Source organism: Tetrao urogallus (genome assembly GCF_951394365.1).
Source record: "Tetrao urogallus genome assembly, chromosome: 17".
Classification (NCBI taxonomy): domain Eukaryota; kingdom Metazoa; phylum Chordata; class Aves; order Galliformes; family Phasianidae; genus Tetrao; species Tetrao urogallus.
Genome location: NC_136830.1, coordinates 8,325,688 through 8,346,502, shown reverse-complemented (window position 1 = coordinate 8,346,502; position 20,815 = coordinate 8,325,688). Strand labels below are relative to the sequence as shown.

At 45.5% G+C, this 20,815-nt stretch overlaps 1 protein-coding gene across 1 annotated transcript; it reads left to right on the top strand.

Annotated features, from left to right (window-relative positions):
• Nucleotides 1-11,491: 11,491 nt before the first annotated feature.
• Nucleotides 11,492-19,944, top strand: GGT1 (gamma-glutamyltransferase 1; the record flags this gene model as incomplete). Its single annotated transcript, XM_079543956.1, has 12 exons — nt 11,492-11,655; nt 12,294-12,421; nt 12,648-12,737; nt 13,293-13,485; nt 14,444-14,601; nt 15,458-15,604; nt 15,747-15,883; nt 16,690-16,877; nt 17,713-17,840; nt 18,397-18,509; nt 19,363-19,476; nt 19,798-19,944. The coding sequence occupies 12 exons, from the start codon at nt 11,492-11,494 to the stop codon at nt 19,942-19,944; spliced, it is 1,707 nt and encodes a 568-aa protein (XP_079400082.1).
• Between the last annotated feature and the right edge of the window lie 871 nt (nt 19,945-20,815).

Here is a 20,815-nt window from a genome sequence, read left to right as displayed (position 1 = left end):
ATATAACTTCATTACATCACCTCCTTGGCTGACCACTCCCATGCATAAAGTCTTGCTGCCACTCAGCTTTTGAAATCCTTGCTTCGGGGAACCCTTGAGGAATAAGAGGCAAGAGGGCAGGGCAGAAGTGCCTTCTTCTGGTGTTGCCAGCAGAAGGGTGAACTGCACCCAGGGAGAGCAGAGCTTTCAAAGTGGTGAGTAAATAGCATGATTTTATTGTCTTGTCTTCATGTTTTGGTTGGATTGGGGCATGAAATAGAAGAGTTGTTTCTTTCCCTATGTTACATCTTTCCTGCTCTTTAGTTATGCTTTATGGAGGGTGTTTCACACGCCTTCCAGTTCAGGTCAATAGAATGTTTATGTTCTATAGGGACTGCCAGATCTCAGTCTACCTCAATGACTTTGGCTTCTTTCAAATCACCTCCATATTAATGAAGGCTAAATCACAGGTGCCAGAGTCTTGATCTGTTTTGCAAATATAATTTAATGTACAACACTGGGCGAGCTATTTAACCTCTGTGTTGCCCATTCAGTTCTTGAAGATTGTCTCGCTCCAATTTATGGGAGGGAGAGGAGGTTCTTTTACTATGTGTATACCTGGAGTGAGATTAAGAAACAACGGTTCAAATGTTGGTCCGACCAGTTTATTACAAATCTTAATTAGGGAAATGGGGAAGGGGAGGACGGACACTATTATGAATTAGGGTAATGGGGAATGGAAGGAGGGCGATAGAAAAGATAGAAAAGAAGAAGCAAGCAGTCCTTATAGGAAGCAAGAGGGAGATAGTCACCACCATGGATCCAGCGTGGTTTGTAGTTCAGTCTTTGATCTTCAATAGTGGTGGGTCGTCAGGCACTGTTCTGTTGATGATGATGGCTAGAATGACAACAAGGACCAGGGTGATGATGGTCCCTTTTCAATGCTTTCAAAGTGGTCGAGTCAGCTCTCTTTTGAGTGACAGCTCAAACCCAAGGTGGTTAAGTCAGCTCTCCTTGGAGTGGCAGTTTCTGGCTCTGGAACCTCAGCAGGAAATTCCTTTGTCTTATCCTTATCTTATTCCTGGCCTTGCCAGCAGATAAGAGGGAGCAGGGAGGCACCAGCTTGTATCTTGCCTTTACAGGATACAATGGCATCATCCCCCTAGCCTCCCATACCAAGCTGGAGCGGTTTAGCCACAGGCCAGATCTTCTGCCAGTGAACACTCCTGAGCACTCTCTTCCGCTCTTCTACAGAGCAAGCAGCTCGGTAGGAAGGGGCTTTCAGATGTCCCCAAAGCGATATTGATTGTCACACGGTTAGTATCCATCACTTGCCTCCTCAACAAATCATTGAGAGTCTTATCACAAGAAAGACCTCAGGAAGCAAGCTTTGAGCCAAAAAAACAAAGGATTCTCACAAAGATGCCCAGTCTACAACCAGTTTGCTTATGCTCTTCATTCCTAATTAAGATGGAAGAATTTCGTGGAAAAGCTGATATTTAGGATCAAGAAACAGACAATTTTCCTATGGTTTTGCCTGTAGTATGAGTGGACATCAAGCAATGACAAGTTTTCTTAACAGGTAGCAAGGCAGGTGCAGAGCCCAAGGGTGCAGGTACTGTGGGATGGTACTGGGAGTTACTTCCAGAAGCAGAATGTGGGAGAGGCTTCCAGCTGAGGAGTTGGAGAGAAAACTGAGCTATTAAGGACAACTGCATTTGTGTGTAAGGGAACAGATTCTGCCCAGGAAAACAAATATTTAGACATCTGAGTGATCAGAACAGTGCCTAGGAGACTGTGTGCTCATTGCCAGAACAAACGGCCCTCCCAGACATATGGACATCAAAGACCTGGTCTTTGTTATTCAAAGCTGCTCCACTGCAATCTATCTCATTTATTTGTAAAGCCTTTATTTAGCAAAAGCAAGTGAATCTAAGCAGGTGGTATGATTTTAATTTTTTCTACTGGAAAATGGAGATCTTCTCCAAGTTCCACTGAAGTCTGTGGAAATCTCTTCAGCGAATGCAGCCCGAAGGCCTTTTTTTTTTTTAGTTCGGAACCTGTATTTTTTCCTGCTCAGATGTTCTACAATCAACAGTTACTTAATGTGTCGATAATGTTAAACAAACCCTCTGCAAAGGACTAAGAAAGTCCAAACTTCAGCTGTGATCTGAGCACCTCCAAGTGCATGCAGAGGGCAAGCTATAGGGAAGAAACCTCTGCCCTTGAGAGTGGGCATTGTATTTTTGCCCTTTCATTTTCCCCTTTCCCACACTTCAGTATTTTTCTGTTGTCCTATCTGCCTCTTTCACTCCCTCTTCTTCCATTTTTCCCGTCCAGCACTTTAAAGATTATTCTTTCTCCTGTTATTCCACCTTCTTTCCTCCTCTCTTCCTTCATTAGCCCTCTCCCCTCTTTTATTCCAGCATGGTGAGGTTGAGTGAAGCTATGTCAGGCTGCTGAGCTGATTGCTGGCTGCTGCAGGAAAGGTAGGTCTGGCAGCAAGAACGCAGTGCCTTTGGTAGCCCAACAGAAAGGCTTTGCAAAGATGAAAGGGCTTCATAAAGCTGATAAATAAGTGGTACATATTAATCTTGGAAAATTGAGATTGACGTAAAATTTGTGAGTACTGCCCGAGCCCAGGTGGCGATCAATGAATTTATCAGTGAGGAAAGGTAATAAAAGAAGAGCCTTGAACAGTAACAATTTCCAGTAGGGAGGAACTGGAATGTTCGCGTTGATTATCAGATAGGACTTAAGTTTTAATGACCCAGTCCTTGTTCCTGTCATTGTGTACAGCTTTGATATATGGAGTTATTGTAGAAAGTCACGAACCAACTTGAACAGAAAATAGGAAATAACATCCTTTATTATCCAAATCAAGAATGCTCTCTTGAAAAAATGAAATAGCAGAGTAGTAAACTGCTATCTCTTCCATGCTTCCATCCTCTTCATTTGGCTAGAGGATGACACGAGACATAAAGAAATCTCAGGAAATATCTCTTTGCACTGACCCTTCTTATAACCTAAGCCATATGATCTACACATCATTACGCCTGCCATAATCCATCTGGGTACCTCATACTGCTGTCTAATTATAAGTCCATTTAGATTTATCTCCCTTCTGCGTCTCAAGTATTGTAAGGATCATAATGACCTCATGAAAATCGGAATCCATTGGGATCATAACTTTATTAGTGTTGCTGGTGGCATGAATCCGCGATGTCAGAAAAGTACAGCTTCAAAAAGCTTTATCAGAATTTTCACTCTTTAGATATATCTCAGTGATCTTAGCAGGAAGCAGCCTTACACACAACTAACATGTGTTAACTGGGTACTCCAAACCCCTCTGATGCTTGCATTGGGATAGCACTGGATTGCAACGTTGTTCTGTTGGAGGAGAAATGTCCTCGTGAAAAAGTAGCTAAGCTGCAAAATGAGGATATCTCCTCCATTCTGATGATGTATTTATTGAAATATCAGGAAATGGAGAGCTTGGGTTGTGTGATCTGCAATAAAAAGGATTCTGTGAAAAGGAGACTCAATTACATGATTTATGTAGTCAGCTATTGCTGATGTCATTTCCTGAAATTCTTACAGCAAAATCAGTACATGATGAGAGATGAAGCAAAAAGAGAAAGTACACAGAAGTGCCTTCATGCTTCCTGATGCTTTTCAGTACCCACAAGTTCCACGACAAGGGCTCTGAAGATATTGCTTCATATGCTGCCAAGTGTGCTCCTTTAGGGGAAGAGGCAGAGATTTCACTCTGCTTCTCATGTTTCACTAATTGTTAGAGAATGTCAGAGACGGTCACATCATGAGCACCACAATCAGCCATGCAGAAAGTACTTTTTTCTTAACATTTTTTTATTGTAATGCACTTCCATGGACCATGCTATTTCTGTTTGAGGTGCGGCTCTGCTGCTTAGTCATAACAGGACAATGTAGTGGATTAATGACTACACAGAGATAAGTGACTTTTCCAAAACCACGTACAATTGAAATGCTGTAGCTGTACGTGTGCATAGCAAACTATTTACTATTTACCTACCAGAACCAGAAGTACTACCTTCAGATTTCTTAACATCCTCTGACCCCATCTTCAACTCTTCTACTTGTACGTAAGTGAAAGAGTAACTTGCTGGGGAATGTCCAGCTTGTTCCAACTCTGTACTGGTGAGGATGTGCTACAGATGAGACTGCACTGCCCTTGAAGAAAAGCCATAGGATTTGACTTTCAGTAATGGGGCAAAGAGTAAAAGTTCTTTTCCCTGTCTCCTCACTTAGGTGTGAAAGACTAAAAGTACATTTTAGTTTGTTTGGGGCAAAGAGCAAATATCTTTCCACACTTCATTTAGAGGGGTACTAGGAAGTCCCTTTTGAAGATGGGCCCACGCTAACTCTCTTCCAAATATCTCAAGGCTGGAATGCTTGTGTAATTTTAAGTAGAGGAGGTATGGCTTGTGTTCCCAAAGCTTTTACTTTTGGTGCTAAGAGAGATTTTGTTCATGATTCATTGCAGTACATGCCCTGTCCCTCTAACGTAAGTAAGGATCCAGTTTGTCAAAGGTTGGACTGGGATGGAGAAACTGGGCAGGTTTGGAATTGAGGCATTAAACTACTGATCCTGGTATGTTAAAAGATAGCATCTAGCAGAGCTGACTGGTATCCAAACAGATTTTGCTTCATCCAGTGCATGCAGGACACCCTGCTGACTGAAGAACCAGCTTAGGATGCATAGGCTTGGAGCCTTGCTGTGACCAAATTTTAGGCAGGCTGTGATTTGTCTGTGCTGTGTTCTGGATGGGCACTGAACTCTCATGTTCAAGCTGGCTCTGAGCTGCCTATCAAGATCTGTACAGCAGCAGAGAGATGAGCTTTCATTGCTGAGTAATTGGAGTTCAAGGGCAGATATTGCACCTTGAATTTGGGTTACTGCTGGGGTTTATGCTATGCTCAATAGCAAGTGAGCTGCAATCTTTGATCTGCAACTGGAAGCTGTGCAAACAGACACAGGATTATTGCTCAAAAGCTTCAGTGAGATTTAGTGGTGGAGGACAGGTTTCTCCATCTCTAGATGTCTCCTCTGTTATCCTCCCTGCAATGGGAATGGTGGTAGAACAGGCAGTGTGTCATCTTATTGCAGCTGGAGCATTAAGCTGAACTAAAAGTGATGATGGTTTAAGTTAGTGTGTAGCTGGGATTGCTGAAGAACTGAGCAGTGTCCTCAGCAGGTGGTTGCTCCCACTTGGCAGAGGATACTCCAATCAAACGTTGTCACAGCTAAATCTGTCAGTGTGTCTGGGTTTAAGCTGCAAGGCACACTTAAAAGACCAAATGCAAACTACAAGAGCACCATTTGGTTGGGCAAGAGGAGTATGGACCATACTGGATCCTATGGAGATGGGCACTTGGTGTGACCATATATTTGTTCAGTTGCTTAGCCAGCATGTAGCGAAAGAATCAAAAAATGAATGATTATTCTGTTGGTGATAGACAACATTTATGAGTGCTAAGCTATGCATATTAAAGGGTGTTGGCTCTTGACTCTTCACCTAGTCAATGATTACTTAAGCATTCCTCCAGTACTGTGAATTCAAAAGTAATGAGTTTCAATGGGTTAATCTCTGTAAGTAGAGCTGTACAAATATCAAATAGTACAGCAAGCTTTGGAGAGCTTTTCAGGAAAAGCAAGTGCTTACTGCTAGTGCTACAGGAACGTACTGGCTCAAGAACGGGATTCACTGCTTCAGAAAGGATATTCAAAGGATATCAGTAAATAAGGATCTATGCGAAAGGACAGAACAGATCAGTGGAAGTACTCTTGAGAGGTAAGGGGAAGTTAGAAATGACATCATTTGAGCCATTACCCTCACCCTTGCCATGCTGTTTGGGTTTTCTTCAGCAGCAGAACATGGAACAGTATGTTTTTTTGGTGCATCAGATGAAAGTTTACATAAAGAGAATGATAGGACCTGACTATTCTGCCTGAATAAGCCCAGTTCTAATAAACAACTCCCAGTTTATTGGAAGAAGATATTCTGAAAACATATTTTGCAAGTGGTGGGAGAATAAAACTATTTTAATTAAACATTTGGATTTTAAATTGGAGGTGAGTGGAACAGCAATGCTCTGAATGACTTTGTAAAACTTTAATAACGTGTATTTTTTGTGATGCTGGATTACCTCTGGCTTTGCCATCATGGCCTCATAGAGTTCATCTGAAGCCTTTCTGCCTATGAAGTACCTGCGTGCATCTGTAAGCCCTCAATGCCATGCTTGAAGCTGAGAATGCTAAAAACTTTTAAGCTGTGCCTGAGGAGAGGGAGGCAGCAAGATATATAGGGTGCAGGCAGTGGGACAGGGGCTGACATGGAGGTGTTGGCTGTGCAGAAAGGTTGAAGGGGCTGTTGTATTTCTGTGGTGAAGCAGCAGCATAGGGTTAGTACTTGGGGACTGCTCTGTGCCCACCAGTGCCCAGTCCTGAATTTGGAAGCTTCTTTGAGCTTCTTCATGGCTTGACTGAATTTTGCTTCAGTTTCTTTATTGCTGATGGAGATGAAGACTGTACAAGACTTCAACTTGAATATCTCTCCTGGTGAGTGAGTACAAAAATATATTAGTTCTAAATTGTAGCCTAACACCAGAGCATAACACCTGCCTCATTCTGTGAGACCCCAAAAAAGGGCTTAGATTTAGAATGTTTGTTTGTTTTGATTCCCAACTACTTCAGTATTTACATCACAGTTCTCCACAGCAGTCTGTGTAAAACTTGAATCAGGAAGGATTTCCTCTGTAAGGGGAGGCAGTTGTTGATCACTTGTTTGAAGTCTCTCGAGGGCATCATGTGGACAAAATGGGAATAGTTAAGGAAAAATGCCTGCTGCTCCATTGAGATCAGTAGCTGGCAGGAGACTCTGCTTGTCTGTCGGCATGGGTGAGTGTAGGAGAACCAGAGTCCTGATCAGAGGCGTCCCAGTGGCTGCTGCTGAGTAAAAGGCCTAAGGGGAAAAAGCATTTAGCACATGAACTTGTAGATTGGAATCTCAAGTGCCTTAAGTACATGTCTTATTGCAGTAAGTGCAGGGCAAGGCTGCAATAGGGAGGCTGATGTGAGAAAGTCAGACCTTTGTGTCTGAGTACAGGATGGAAGGCTCAGGGGAACAAGCCCTTTGTTCTTAAAAGGATAGTGCTTAGAAGCAGATGTCTATTCCAACAGAGCCCTGGAAAAGCAGGGTTATATGTGATGGCTAACAAAGTCACAAAGCTCTCTGCCTTTTGGGTTAACCCAAACCTGTTGGTAGAAATGCTGCATCTGAGCCATTCCAGTTCTGCCTAGGAATAAGTAGCCTGCAGCAGCTCACTGCTGCTTTGGGACTATTTGGGGGAAGGTGTGAAGATTCCATTGCAGGGAGCTCTAACCTGGCAGGCAGGAGGCAAATTTGATGTAAAAGGTACATTTATGATCTTAGTTCTGTCCTTGTTGTGTAAGGTGATTATCCTCTTTTCTTTCCATGATTATGCCATCTATTAGCCTTCCACAACCTAAGACCTGTGAATTATGTAATGAAGGAGTGCTTGGTTGGGAATGGGCAACGTGAGCTTCAGATCTGGTATATAAGGACAAGGCAGAACCTGGAAGACAGAAAGAACAGTTTTAGTAGGAAGAGGGCAAAAGACCCTGAAGAGTTAGCCAGCATCAATGCTAAATCATATGGAACTGCTATAAAACAGAAATTTATGAAGGATAGCCCACAGTAACAAATAGATCTCACTACCTTTTTTCCTTTTTTAAGAGAAAGGAATGGATAAACTCACAGAATTAGTTCTGGACAGCAGCAGTATACTTTTTGTATTGCTTTTGTCCTAGTTTTTTTCAATGCAAGCTCTCTTGGAGTAAATAACCCCAGCTAATTAGCTGCTCAGAGGATGATGAGTCTGGATATTCCAGCAGATGAAAGCTGAAGTTGCTGCCTGCTGTTCTTAGTGACAGCTGGGGGAAGTTAGCACAGTTATACCCAAGGATTTGAACAGTCATCTGACTAATTAGGTATAAGCACAGACCCCAAGTGCTAAGGCTTCCCACAGGTGAACCATTTGCTGTTTGTTACACCACCTTTCTGTGAGCTCCCAGGGAGAAGGAAAAGCTACTTGATGCACTGGGGACCCAGCAACAGCTGGATGGGAGCACATCACTTGCTGATGTCTAAATGTGGCCTGGCCCCACGGTAGGCTGCTGGGAGCAGCTCTGGGAAGCAACTGCAAAAACAGATCTTGTGCAAGAAGGCAGGGTACCTGATCCTGAAGTGTCAGCCCAAGTAGCTGTCTTAGGGTCTTCTGTATGCTTCCTATGTGATCAGTTGTGGGCACCTTCGTTAGGTTGTCATATAATGGTGGATTAATAATAGGACCTCCGCTGTCAGCCAAAAAAGAAAAGCCACTGATGGTTCACTCTATGCAGCAATAGGGTATGATAACAATATTTCAATTCTTGGTTACTAATACCTGTTTAAATACGGTAATGTTATTGCTATGCATTTGACTTTGGGTTTACTCCCTCTCCTTTAGTTTTCCTGGGTTTTCCCTGACCCTGGCAAGTTCCCTATCTCTGCAGCACACCCACACACCACTGACAGAGCAGTTCAGATGCTCTGACCTCAGCCCAACACTGCCTATCCGATTGCAGCAGGACTCCTTCAGCTCAAAACCTGCAGTTGTGTTTAAACAAAGTTGTGAAAATTGTGACATGTCTGACTGTGCCACAGTGGGGTGGCTCATACAGGTGTAACTCTACTTCTTGCTGGTTCTGAGTGAATCTCAGCATTCACATAACGTTTCATAGCTAGGACTGGCTAGTGGACCTTTATGACACTGGGAAATGAGCACGATGCTTTTAATGGCCTTATGGCCCCTCTCTCCAGAAGTGCTGCTGCTGGGACTGCAATGCTACCCAAGCTCCCAAACAGCTGCATTTTGCAGAGGTCTGGAGGTTAAAAGCAGCCTCAGCAAACACCATCGTCAGCTCAGGTGATGGCTGCACTTCAGAGCTGGGGCTCAGAAGGAGCACCGGTGCAAAAACTCCACTGTTTGAGTAATGAGATGGGACAGGTGTGGAGGGAGAGTGGGTATCTGCAGGCTTCTGTTCTGTCTCCCAACTGCTGCACAGGAAACAAGAGCTGTTGGGTTCTGCTGTGCCACAGCCAGAAAGGCAGTTTGGACTGCACACAGAATGCAGGATAGACTGTGTGCCCACAAAAGAAGTCACGAAGACTGTGGGAGTCGAGCAGAAGGTTGAGGGGATTATTGTCACCTGAGATTGCTCTCTCTGCTGCAGCAGAACAGAATGCCTGGGGCTGGCAGCCAGCTGGGAGCTGTGCCTGGGGCGTGCAGTGAGCTGGAAGGCTCTTCTTAAGGTTAATGCACTCACCCAGCAGCTGAGCAGGCAGCACTGAGCTCTTCAAAGGCTCTTCAGAGGTGAAAGAGAGAGCAGAGTCCTGAGGTCAACCCTTCTCTGGTGCTCTTGCATGATGAGGCAGCAAATCTTCACAGGTGCACAGCAACAAGGCAGGCAGCCGTGGAGAACCGTGCAGTCCAAGGCAGGAGCTGATGGGTTAACATGTCAGCACTGGGCTGGGGTCACAAAGGGGCTGGAGGAACAGACCAGATGAAACAAAGTACCTTCTGCCTAGCTGGAGTGCAGATAAAAGATCCCATGGCTTCTCTTGTGAAGCCTGGAGGAGACTGCCAGTGCTGAAGCCAACAAACAAAACTGTCTTTAAACTCTGAGGCTGTGTGTGAGCTATTGTTGGGGACATAATAGCTTCTCTGTTTCCCTGCACAGCAACTGCTCTGCAAACACACCAGCAGTCTCTTTTAAAAGTAGTTGAGTGTAAATCAAGTTCTGAACCTGGAAAGAGGTCTCATCCATTTACCTTTCACTGACCTTGGTTGACATTTGTTTACAGAACGGCACATACAGCACACTGACACCCTGATTTGAGTTGCCTTACTTGGAAGCAGACACCTTTTGTGCTCTGAGACTCGCAGATAAAAGGCTTGGATAGAAAATAGATATTCCCTTATTTGAAATAAGCAGAATGGGAGTGAAGCCGAGGGGCAGCGCTTGCCAATCTCCTCCCTTTGAGGAGTGCTTCATTTTTGGCTGGCCTGGCCTGTTTCCTCCTGTTAGGTCAGCATTGGCACACTCATTGCCTCCTTGCTCTGCAAGGCACCAAGTGCTGCTCCGACTGCTGGAGGTTCCTCTGCTTTGGGCAGCTGCATAGCCACAGAGGCTGGGGTTGGTGGATCTGCTCTTCGCTCCCAATGCCATGGATTGGTTTGCCTGTGAGGACAGCAGGTGCTTTGGTAAGGTAAACGGTATCTTGGCTATTGCACAGATATAGTAGTCATGGTTATAACTGCACTGAACCGGGGGGGGTTGGTCCCTGAAAAAGCTATGTTGAATTTAGGTCTTTTGTGCTTGAATAGTCCTGTGAGGGGAAAGGAAATGGGTCAAAGAGTAGATATTATTCATGAAGTGTCAGTCCTAGCAAGATGTCATGACTCTCCATCCCCTCAATAGCTCTCAACTTATTCTGATGTGTGTCTGGAACACCCTTGCTGCAGGTCTGCTTAGTGTCCTATGCTCACCCATTGGTGAACAGTAACCCTGTGCACCCCAAGAGCATCTTTGTGCAGGATGGAAAAATATGGAGATGTGAGCACTGGCAATTGCCTTCTAGAAGTGGCAGCCTTAAGGGAAAGCTGCTCTAGCCAAGGATCCTGAGCAAGAGGGTGTTGTGCTTCTGGCCAAATAGCTTTGGCCAAGGTGACGTGTTAGTGACTAGGATGTGTGTTGTAGTGATCAGTGAGGTTAAAGCTCTCCGTTTTTTCATTGGAGATGATGTGAGTCGAAAAGTAACACAGACAGTTTGTTACCTAAGTCATTGCTGCTGGCTTTTTCATTTCAGGGACTTTAATACTTTCGAGCTGTTACCCAGAGGCTTCCCAGGAGTCTCTGGAGTGCTCAGTGAAATAGACCACTCTGCAAATGGTGTGGCAGTAAGGGGTAAAGGGGAAGCTGGTAAAAACTTTGGAGTTGTTACAGCAGTTGTCCTGCACAGAGAAACCATAACAGCAGTGCTCAGAGGAAAGGTCTTGATATGAATCTGAGCATGGACATCTATGAGAGGTCCAGGGAAGGAGGTAGCTGCTCACTGCCTGCAGCTCAGCAGTCCATAGAAACTCACTGACAAGCAAGGGCTGGAAAAGCAGGAAGAACATCACTGTGATGTACCTTTCAAGGCCAGAATTGGGCTCTCACTACCTCTGGTCACTCCTTCCAAAATCACCATCCATCAGCAGAGCTGCTAGCTGCTGGGGAAAGAGGAGATGGAAACAGTGGATATGGAAGAAGACAGACGACAAGCCTCCTCTTGTTCCTGATCACCTTCTCCCTAGCAGCCCCAGAAACAGCAAGGTTGATGATCATGTCTCTTCCCACAGAAAGATGAGGAAGCGCTTTGTGGTGACTGGGGTCCTGACTGCAGTCCTGCTGGGGCTCATCTTGTTCCTGGCACTCTTCTTTGGGCTGCGCTCGGACTCAGAGGACACACACATCTATAAAAGGGCAGCTGTGGCTACGGATGCAGGACCATGCTCAGTAATTGGAAGGTAATCACTAATTCTGCCACTGTTCTTCTTAGCTGTGAAGCTCTTGCTTGAGATGAGACAAAACTGCTCTGTTTCACTGATGCACAGATGCAACCTTGGCAGCTGCACTCAGCTCCCTATAGAATGAGGAGGCTGTGAGTAAACCTGGGCCCTTACCATTCCCAACTAATGTTAATGCAGTCACTCAAAGGCAGTACAGTAGACAAAGATTCCCTAGGCACAGAAACAATAGGGATGGGAGATGCTTTTCAAACTCTTTTAAAATACTTTTGTTAAGCCATTCTCCAGTTCTAGATGTACATGCTGCAGATTTCAGGGCTCCTTCTTCTCATGTATGATGGATGTGGCTGGAATGCCAGCCTCCTCCAGGTACTATGACACATCTTGCTGCTTTCAGGCTAGTTTGAATGTCTTTAATGAAGGTCAGTCTGGTCTGTACCCAGATCATTAGCTTCTCTTATCTGTGGTGATAGAAACCCAAAACTGTTTGTGGGGAACCCATAGATCAGGTCGGATAAATGGGCATTACAGAAGATTTGCTGTATATCTGCTCTGATGAGGTGACTCCAGAGCTCACAAATAGCTGAAACACTGTGAGACACTGTGTTGCCATAAGATGCTTCTCTTCTGCTGCACAGGGACATCCTTCAGCAAGGTGGATCTGCTGTGGATGGTGCGATTGCAGCACTGCTCTGTGTAGGACTCATGAACGCTCACAGCATGGGCATTGGAGGAGGGCTCTTCTTTACCATCTATAACAGTGCAGGTAAGCGACAGGCCTGTACACATCTGGAACAGTTCTGCTCCTCCACCTAAAGCACAAAGGGGTGATTTATGCTACCTGAGTTAAGGTACTGACTCTCCCAATCTCTGAGGTTGTCCACAGAATAACTGCAAAGAAACTGCTTCCCAGTGATTGGGCTTATTCTGCACAGACTGTGACTGGTGCTGAGTTCAGAGCTAAATGTGATCTTCTTCCTCTGTCTTTAAAGGAAATGTGGAAATCATTAATGCGAGAGAGGTGGCTCCTAAAAGAGCAACAGAAGACATGTTTGGGAACAACACACAGATCTCTCAGAAAGGTAAAGGCAAAGGCTCTTTCCAGTTCCCTTTATGGTGACTTCTGGAACTGAAGAGGAATGGAGCATTGGGGAAGGGCTGAACTTCTGGGAGATGCTGGTAAAAACAGCATTGAAGCAAACTGCTGTATCATTGTGCAGTGTAGACAGTCTATTGCAATTGCTGCTGCAGTGTGACAAAAGAAATTTTGGTGTGTGCAAGCGTGGACTTTGCCAATGTACATATAGCTGTGCCCTCTTACTGTAGTGTATTCAACTCTGAAGGACTGGGAACTGCAGGCAGGTATGATGCCTTCTGTGTTCTGAGTAGCTTTGCACTGATACAGAAAAGTGAGAAGAATTGCCCAAACACTTGAGTTACCAGCAAGAGGATAGAGGTGTCAATAATCCTGTTAGCATCACATGCATGGGCTGAACCAGTGATAGTATGCACAATCCCTGCTTAAAACCAAGGCCAACAGATAAGCCCTCCTCTGCACTACTGCTTTTTCTTTTTTGTTTTCTTTTTTTTTCTTTTTCCTTGCTACTGAAGACTTATACATTTCTTCTCTGCTCCAGGAGGACTGTCCATTGCTGTTCCAGGAGAAATCCGTGGCTATGAACTGGCACACCAACGTCATGGCAAACTGCCTTGGAGAGACTTATTTCTGCCCAGCGTCAAGTTGGCAAGAGAAGGATTTCCTATTGGGAAAGGCCTTGCATCAGCCATGAAATCTAAACAACAGTCAATTGAAAGCAATCCTTTACTGTGGTAGGTAGAGCAGTTGCGTAGAAAAAGCTGACTGAACAGAGATGGAGCTGAAGTAATTTCTGGGATAAATCTGATGGCAGTGTTTGAATCCCCAGCCTGTCCTCATGCTCTGAGCAGCCTAAGTTAATCCTGCCTGTCTTTTGGGCAATTGCAAAGCATGTTCCTCTCCCTGAATATCTCATCTGTTGTCAGAGTGTGAGTTTTTGGATCATCTCTTCCTCTGCAGTCAGCCTTCCCAAAGCAATGCCTCTGATCCACTTCTCTCTCTCATCCACTTCTGGCAATGATTATGAGCATGAAGGGTTTTAAATGCACTTCTTGCAGTCCCATGGTGCCTATGTCCAGCTCTACTTGAGATCATGCTTAGTCTTTTCCTGCCAGCTGCAGATTGGTTTGTAATGTAAATGGGATGCCTGTGCTCCTGTACTTTCTTCTGGCAGGCCCGCAGCATCAATCGCATCCGTGATCGCTGATGAGGGAACTAGACAGGGATCTGTCTATTTGAAAGTGCTCCATTAGGAATCCAAATGCATTCTCCTGTACTCACTGGAAGCTTTGAGCCTTGTAGCTTCAGAGCCTGTGCTCTGAGCTGAACTGCTTGGCTTCAAGGACAGTGCTTCCTCATCACAGAATTGAATCACAGAATCACTCATGGGTGTCTTGAGGCAGTTGTTAACCCAAGGAACAGGCAGGGAGAGTGGACTGCCTTGACAGACAGTCAAGGAGACTGACACTCCTTCTGCAGGCTTCACTGAGCAAATTCTGAGAATTCACTGTTTGCTTTTATGTTCCTATGAAAGATATCAAGACCCGTGGGGCGTAGCTCAGGCGGTTCCTCTTCTCTCCAGGACGACAACATGAAGACAGATTTGACTAAATCTCTGTTAGCTGATACAGGTACACATGGTTTTGAACGTGTCTCTCACATCTGGTCTTCTTGATCTCCTTTCTCTGCCAGTGAAGTGTTCTGCAAAGATGGGAAAATCCTGCAGGAGGGCGATATTGTCAAGATGCCTAAACTAGCCAACACATACCAGACTATAGCTGATGAAGGAGCAGATGCCTTTTACACAGGAAGCCTGGCAGATCAGATCATCACTGACATCCAGAGTGTAGGTGAGAAACAGAAAGTCTGTCTAAAATAGCGTGAGTGACCTGAGTGCTGCAGCTTGGTGTGCAGAGAGGAGCTTTGACCTGCAGAAGCCTTGGAAGCAGGTCATGCCTGCTGCCTGATATTCCACCTCTGAGGTCTGTGGCAACAGGAGGCACAAAAGAAGCCATCAGTGCTTTAATGGTTGCATTTGAAACTCAGTCAGAAATGGAGAGTATATTCTGTATATTTCTATACCGTAAGTCTAACAAGCCTATGTGTTCCTGGACATAGTAGAGTAGACACATGGAGCCTGACTCCATCGAGCTTCTACCTCAAACAATACATACATGGTCCCGTATACTCTCAACGTGTTTAATCTCAGTACCACTAGATGGTGGTAGTATCCTATTTTACTAGCTAGCATTCCTTAGCCTCAGTGAATTTCACGTGTACAGGTCATTTCCTGGCTTTATTTGTGGTGGCTAATTACTGTCTTCCCCTTTCTGATAAGAAAAGCATTGGAGCATACATGTTATTCTGCTTGTGGAGTAGCACAAGGCATCTGCACTCAAAAGCTGCATCCTTCTCCTGTAAGCAGGGTTCTTAAAGGACATCTTGTTCCTTGACATTGCTGGTGTCCTTTATAGAAATAGATGGATCACCAGCCTTTTGGCTGCTGTAAATTAGTCCAGCTTCGATACTAGGCTGTCTGAGCCTCAGATGGATCTATCAAGGAATAAATTCACCACCTGTGCAACTTTCTGTATTTATCTGTGACCCCTTCTGTTCTTCTTGCTGTGATGCTTGGCAGTAGAGTATTACCTTCTCTTCCCACCAGGGATCACAAAATCAAATCTATGGTTTCCTTTTCTGTTGTAGGGGGCATTATCACAATGGAAGACATGCGGGACTATAAAGCAACAGTAGAAGACCCTATCGAGGTCAAGCTTGGAGACTACACCCTATACACACCTAATGCCCCCCTGAGCGGCCCGGTGTTAGCCCTCATTTTCAACATACTGAAAGGTAAGAGTGCCACTGAGCAGTGCCGTACAGGCAGTAGGAGTAGAGACCAAGTTTCAAGATGGCCCCACCTGACAGTTGTATTAGTGCCCCATGGAGTACGTCTCTTCCTTTGTGTTCACAATGGTTTGTCTTCTGTTACCAGGATATAATTTCTCTGCTGACAGCATCAAAACTGTGGAGGAGAAAGGTCTGACTTACCACCGCATCGCGGAGGCCTTTCGCTTTGCCTACGCCAAGAGGACTTTGCTGGGAGATCCAAAGTTTGTCAACGTTACAGAGGTACCTGGCAAAAGCCTTTTCTTTCTGCAACACCCAGGCTGACTGGAACATGACACTTTGGTTTTGGGTGAATAAACAGGCACTGAAATATCTCTGAATATCAAGTGGCTAAGCTGTGAGGGATATAAATGGAGGAAACTTTTCTGCTTTTAGGAAACACAAAATCCTCAATTGACCAGGAGCTCTTTGAGTTTGGTCAGGGCTAACCCTCCCTGTTTTTTTTAGTCTTTGGAGCCTTATTCAGTAGATGATACTCCCAGCACCCCTGTAGCTCTCTAGCCACAGTCCTGCCTATAGTAAGTGGACCTACGGATGGGAGGGGGTGAGGCAGGATCCCTGCTTTTCCCAACTTCATACTTTGTGCTTTTACTTCGTGAGTCTCCAAAAGCAGCAGGATCTGAGCACAGCCCAGCCTGATGGACACAATTTGCAGCTTACCACGCAATGACCAGAGCCTTGGTCTAGTCCTCTCAACCTGATCCCTCTTCTCTCATCTCTGAAGCAAGTGTAGCAGTGCTTGCCTACACCTTTACAGCAGTGTTGAGGACAGCTTTCCATAGATCTACAGTAATGGATACTGATTAAATTCCCACACAGAGGGGTGCATTGTGCAGCTTCTTCCGTGACTGCTTAAAATGCTCTTTGGTACAATGTCCATCTTTCAAGAAGAAGGAAAACCCCTGCTGGAAAACTATAGCCTCACTGCTGGGATTTGCCACTCTTCTATGGTCTGAAGTGTTGGATATCAGCCTCGTAACTACATGGCTCTTAATCTGCTGAGTAACTGCATTGGATTTCTCCGACAGGCAATCAGAAACATGACGTCCGAGTTCTTTGCGGATAGTCTCCGAAGGAAAATCACAGACAACACCTCCCATCCAATTGAATACTACGAGCCAGAATATTACACTGCAGATAGTGCCGGCACATCCCACCTCTCCATTGTGGCTGATGATGGCAGTGCTGTGTCCGCCACCAGCACCATCAACCAATAGTATGAGCTCAGATCTTGCTTCTGTGTAGGCCTCTGCCATCTTCCTAGTGGTGGTTCTGTGGTTGGTATGAAACCTCACTGAACTGTCATCTCTGTAGCAGGGCAGTGATGGGTAGCACTGTTAATAGGCACTTGTACTGCCGAGCGTGTAGGTCAGTTCTTATTGCTGAGACTTGTGTAGTTTGGTCAGAGCACAAGATGTGTGAAGTGGGATTCTGTCCTCTGTTGTGTTGGGTTCACCCACCAAGGAAACATCCACTGCATCTGGGTTTTCCCATAAGCACTGTTATCGCTGCAGGCTCTGATTTCCCAGGCATCTGGAAGGAGTTTGAGTTAATGCAGCTGGCCTGAAAGTGCAGTGTTTGGCTTCGGGTGCTGTCAGGAAGAGCTGTGTTCTGTAAATACGGCCTAAAGCTGGGGGGAAAGAGGGGAGGAAAGGGAGGAGGGTTTTTTCCTGTCCTTAGAAAAAGTCTCTTGCTTGACACATCTAAGCAAAATGCCAACTGTTTCCAAATGTGGCTGCCTTTGAGTTATGCTGCCTCTGAAAGGAGTGCAGGACTGCCTGGCTGAGAAGGGAATTAGTTGTATTTCTTTGCTGTAGTGTTTCTGTCTTCAGGTTCCATGCAGGGGAGCTATGCAGCAGCACTCTGGGTCTGCCTTTCCTCTTTGTGTAGATATGTGTTCCTGGTATGAACTGCTTCCTTCCCCGCAAAGGGTGACGGAATGTCCTTTCCAGCAGAAGGGAGTGGAAATTTACTCCCAGGTTTCACATTGCAGTAATTCACCTGAAGTTCTTCCCGGTTTTGACATGTCTGTGCCAACTTTTTTTGTCTAGCTTTGGCTCTGATGTAGTATCCAGTGTGAATGGAATCATATATAATGATGAGATGGATGACTTCAGCTCACCTCACATTATCAATGGATTTGGGATCCCTCCTTCTCCAGCAAATTTCATAGAACCAGGTAGCTGTAAACTACCTCGCTATCTGATTGTTGAAGCTGTATCTTGCACTAGTATGCACTGTCAGCTGTCTCTCTGTGCTCCACTGGGATCTGGAGGGCAGCTGCAGGTAGATCCATTTCATGCCCCTAACTTAAGCTCCCTCCCTGCTCCATCACTGCTTCCTGCAGAGCCATCTCACTGCAGCTAATGTGGGCTGGGATTCTACCACCTTCCTGTACCTATGCTTTGGAAGGAGACAGGGAAGTGAGAGGACAGAAAGGGAAGTCCTGTGGTGTTGGAGAGGCAGCTGTGTGACAGACAGCCCCAGCTGAAACAGCACCATAGATGAAGGAGCCTTCAGCCCCCCTGCACAGAAGACCAGGGTTAAACTTTGTATTATGGGAGCAAGGAGGAGATGTGTATAGGAGACAGTGGGACACTCAGGGGATGAGTAAAACACGAGATGAGTTAGGAAAATGGATATGGAAACTTTGGGTTTAGATGTGCAGCGGGAGCTGGCAGTCTGTAAGTTACAGGCAGAAAACTGAGCCTCTGTTGAATCTGTGTCCCCAACAGGTAAACAGCCATTGTCCTCCATGTGCCCTTCCATTTTGGTGGATAAAACAAAAAAGATCAGGATGGTGGTTGGTGCTTCTGGAGGAGCAAAAATAACCACAGCAACAGCACTGGTATGTGATGATGTGGACAAAGCAAAGTTGGGGGGAGGCAGTGTTTGGGGTAAAGGATTCAAGTCTCTGTGATGTGACTGTAGCCATGGCTTCCTGCTGCAAGCTGGGTGCTGAACGAGAGGGTCCTGCCTGGCCTTCAGAGGAGCAGACCTCCAAACCCAACTCCTGCCAAACGGACAAAGGGCCTCTCACAATTACTCCCTCCTGTGACTCTGGGTCTTTTCCTTTGGCAAGTTGTTCTTATCACTTCCAAGAGCCCAGTTACACCCTAAGTAACAATGGGAGAAAGCTGCCTCCTTGTGCAAGTGCACAGCCATTCACAGCATCACACTGGGTCCTGCTTTCTAGCTAAGGTAGAGCTGAAGTTTCTGCAAGAAGTGTTGTTACAAGCAGCTTCTGAAGTTCTTGATGCTAAGGCTGTTTTCACTTGCCAGCAGCTTCAAGCTGTGATCTTAGCAAGCGGGGATGGGCCAGGTTTAAGAAAACCAGTTGCACAGCAGCGAGAAGCTGTAAGTGTATGTTTACACTGAGGAGACTGCTGTGTGCCAAACGAGCCAGCAGTGCCTTACTCACAGCAGGATAAATCCAGCTACAGTAGCCTGAGGATCTGATCCTTCTCCTGTGTTCATTTTAGCCACTCATGGTCTCTTTATGAGGGAATCATCCTAAGTATATACAGCCTGACTTGCTGCAATGTACCCATGAGAGGGAGCGCTGGAAGAAGAGGGAACTACAATTTAGATCCTCTGTGTTCTCTAGTGAACATCCTTCAGAAATCTCTGCCTTTGTTGCTGCAAGGATCAAGTCTCTTTGAAGGCAAGGAGCTAACATTAAGGCTTTTTGCATCTCACAGGCAGTCATCAATTCCGTCTGGTTTGGTTATGATGTGAAGAAAGCAGTGGAAGAGCCCAGAATTCACGATCAGCTGTTTCCTGATGTCACAGAGCTTGAGGAGCAAATAGAGGAGGTTTGTCTGATTTGAGGCTGGGGTGCTTGTGAGCTTTTTGTCTGGTGCTGATCCAGAGTGTTGGGAAGACATGCATGTGGAAAATTATTATGTGTTGCCAAATGTTCTTAGGAGAGCAGCACTAAAGCTGACAGGTCGGTACGGGGCTGTTCGAGTGTACTTTTAGTCTCAGTCCCACAGAAGAGGAACAGCTTATAGTTCTAGGAGACCTACATAATGCAGGCATTGCATGCTGGGGTAGGCGTGGAGGATTCAGGACACAGAATCCAGCCCATGTGCAGTTTCTCTCTCCTGTTGTCCTCATGCATTTCTGCGTTTCAGGGTGTAGAAGAACAACTACGGATGAGAAAACACAACACCACACGGGGGGGCAGCGGCATTTCGGTTGTGCAAGCCGTTCTCAGAACAGATGATGGATGGGCTGCAGCCTCTGATTCCCGGAAAGGTGGCATCCCTGCAGGCTACTGACCCAGCTCAGCTCTTCTTCATCAGGGCACTAGTGACACTGAGGTGTGTCTGGGAGAAAGATCCTTCAGGTCTGCAATGCAGGGACTTTAACAGGAAAGGGAGCAAATTTGCCTGTGGTTCTATTGACAGAACTGGGACTTTGCTTCTCAACAATCACAACTGAAGTGCCTTGTTGCCACAGCAGTGTGCTGAAACAAACCAGGATGCGACCTACTTGGAAAGTCTGTTCTGCCTTGAAGAGCTTGATTCCTGCTTCCTCTCCGTCCCAGAAGTGTTCCAACTAGGAGGAATGTCCCTGTCACAGCTAGAGAAGAGATTTCTTCTTATTTGTGTAGACAGGAGTTGCAGGACCCTGAGGACAAACTAATGGACCCGTGCCATAGGAGGGAGCTTGGCTCAAACTGGGATAAGCCTTCACAAACTCACCGCTCTTTGTTTTTTTTTTTTTAAAAAAAAGATGTTTTCTGCTTTTCACTTCAGCTGATTGTTGGAGATGAGTGGGTAACAGGGGAAATGGCTTCAACCTTTCTTATGTTTTCGTTGAGAAGGTCTAAAGGGAAGATGCTACCTGTAAAACTGAGCACAACTAAAACAAATAAAAATGGTGTCACATATTTTTTCTTGCCCATACAGCTGATGTTGCCAAAAGGGATGGTGAGAGCCTCCATGAACAAAGTTCTCCTGAGATTTTGTTTTCTTGTTGAAGCTGTGAGTGAAAAAATACATATAGTTAAATATCCAAAACCAACCTGTTCTTTCTCCAGCTTGCTTCCTACCCCATCATACTGCAGGCCTGGATTCTGAGGAAATTAAGCCTCTAAAAAGCATGCTGCAGCTGGTTGTTTGAAGGTAAGCTGCAGTTAATCAGTCA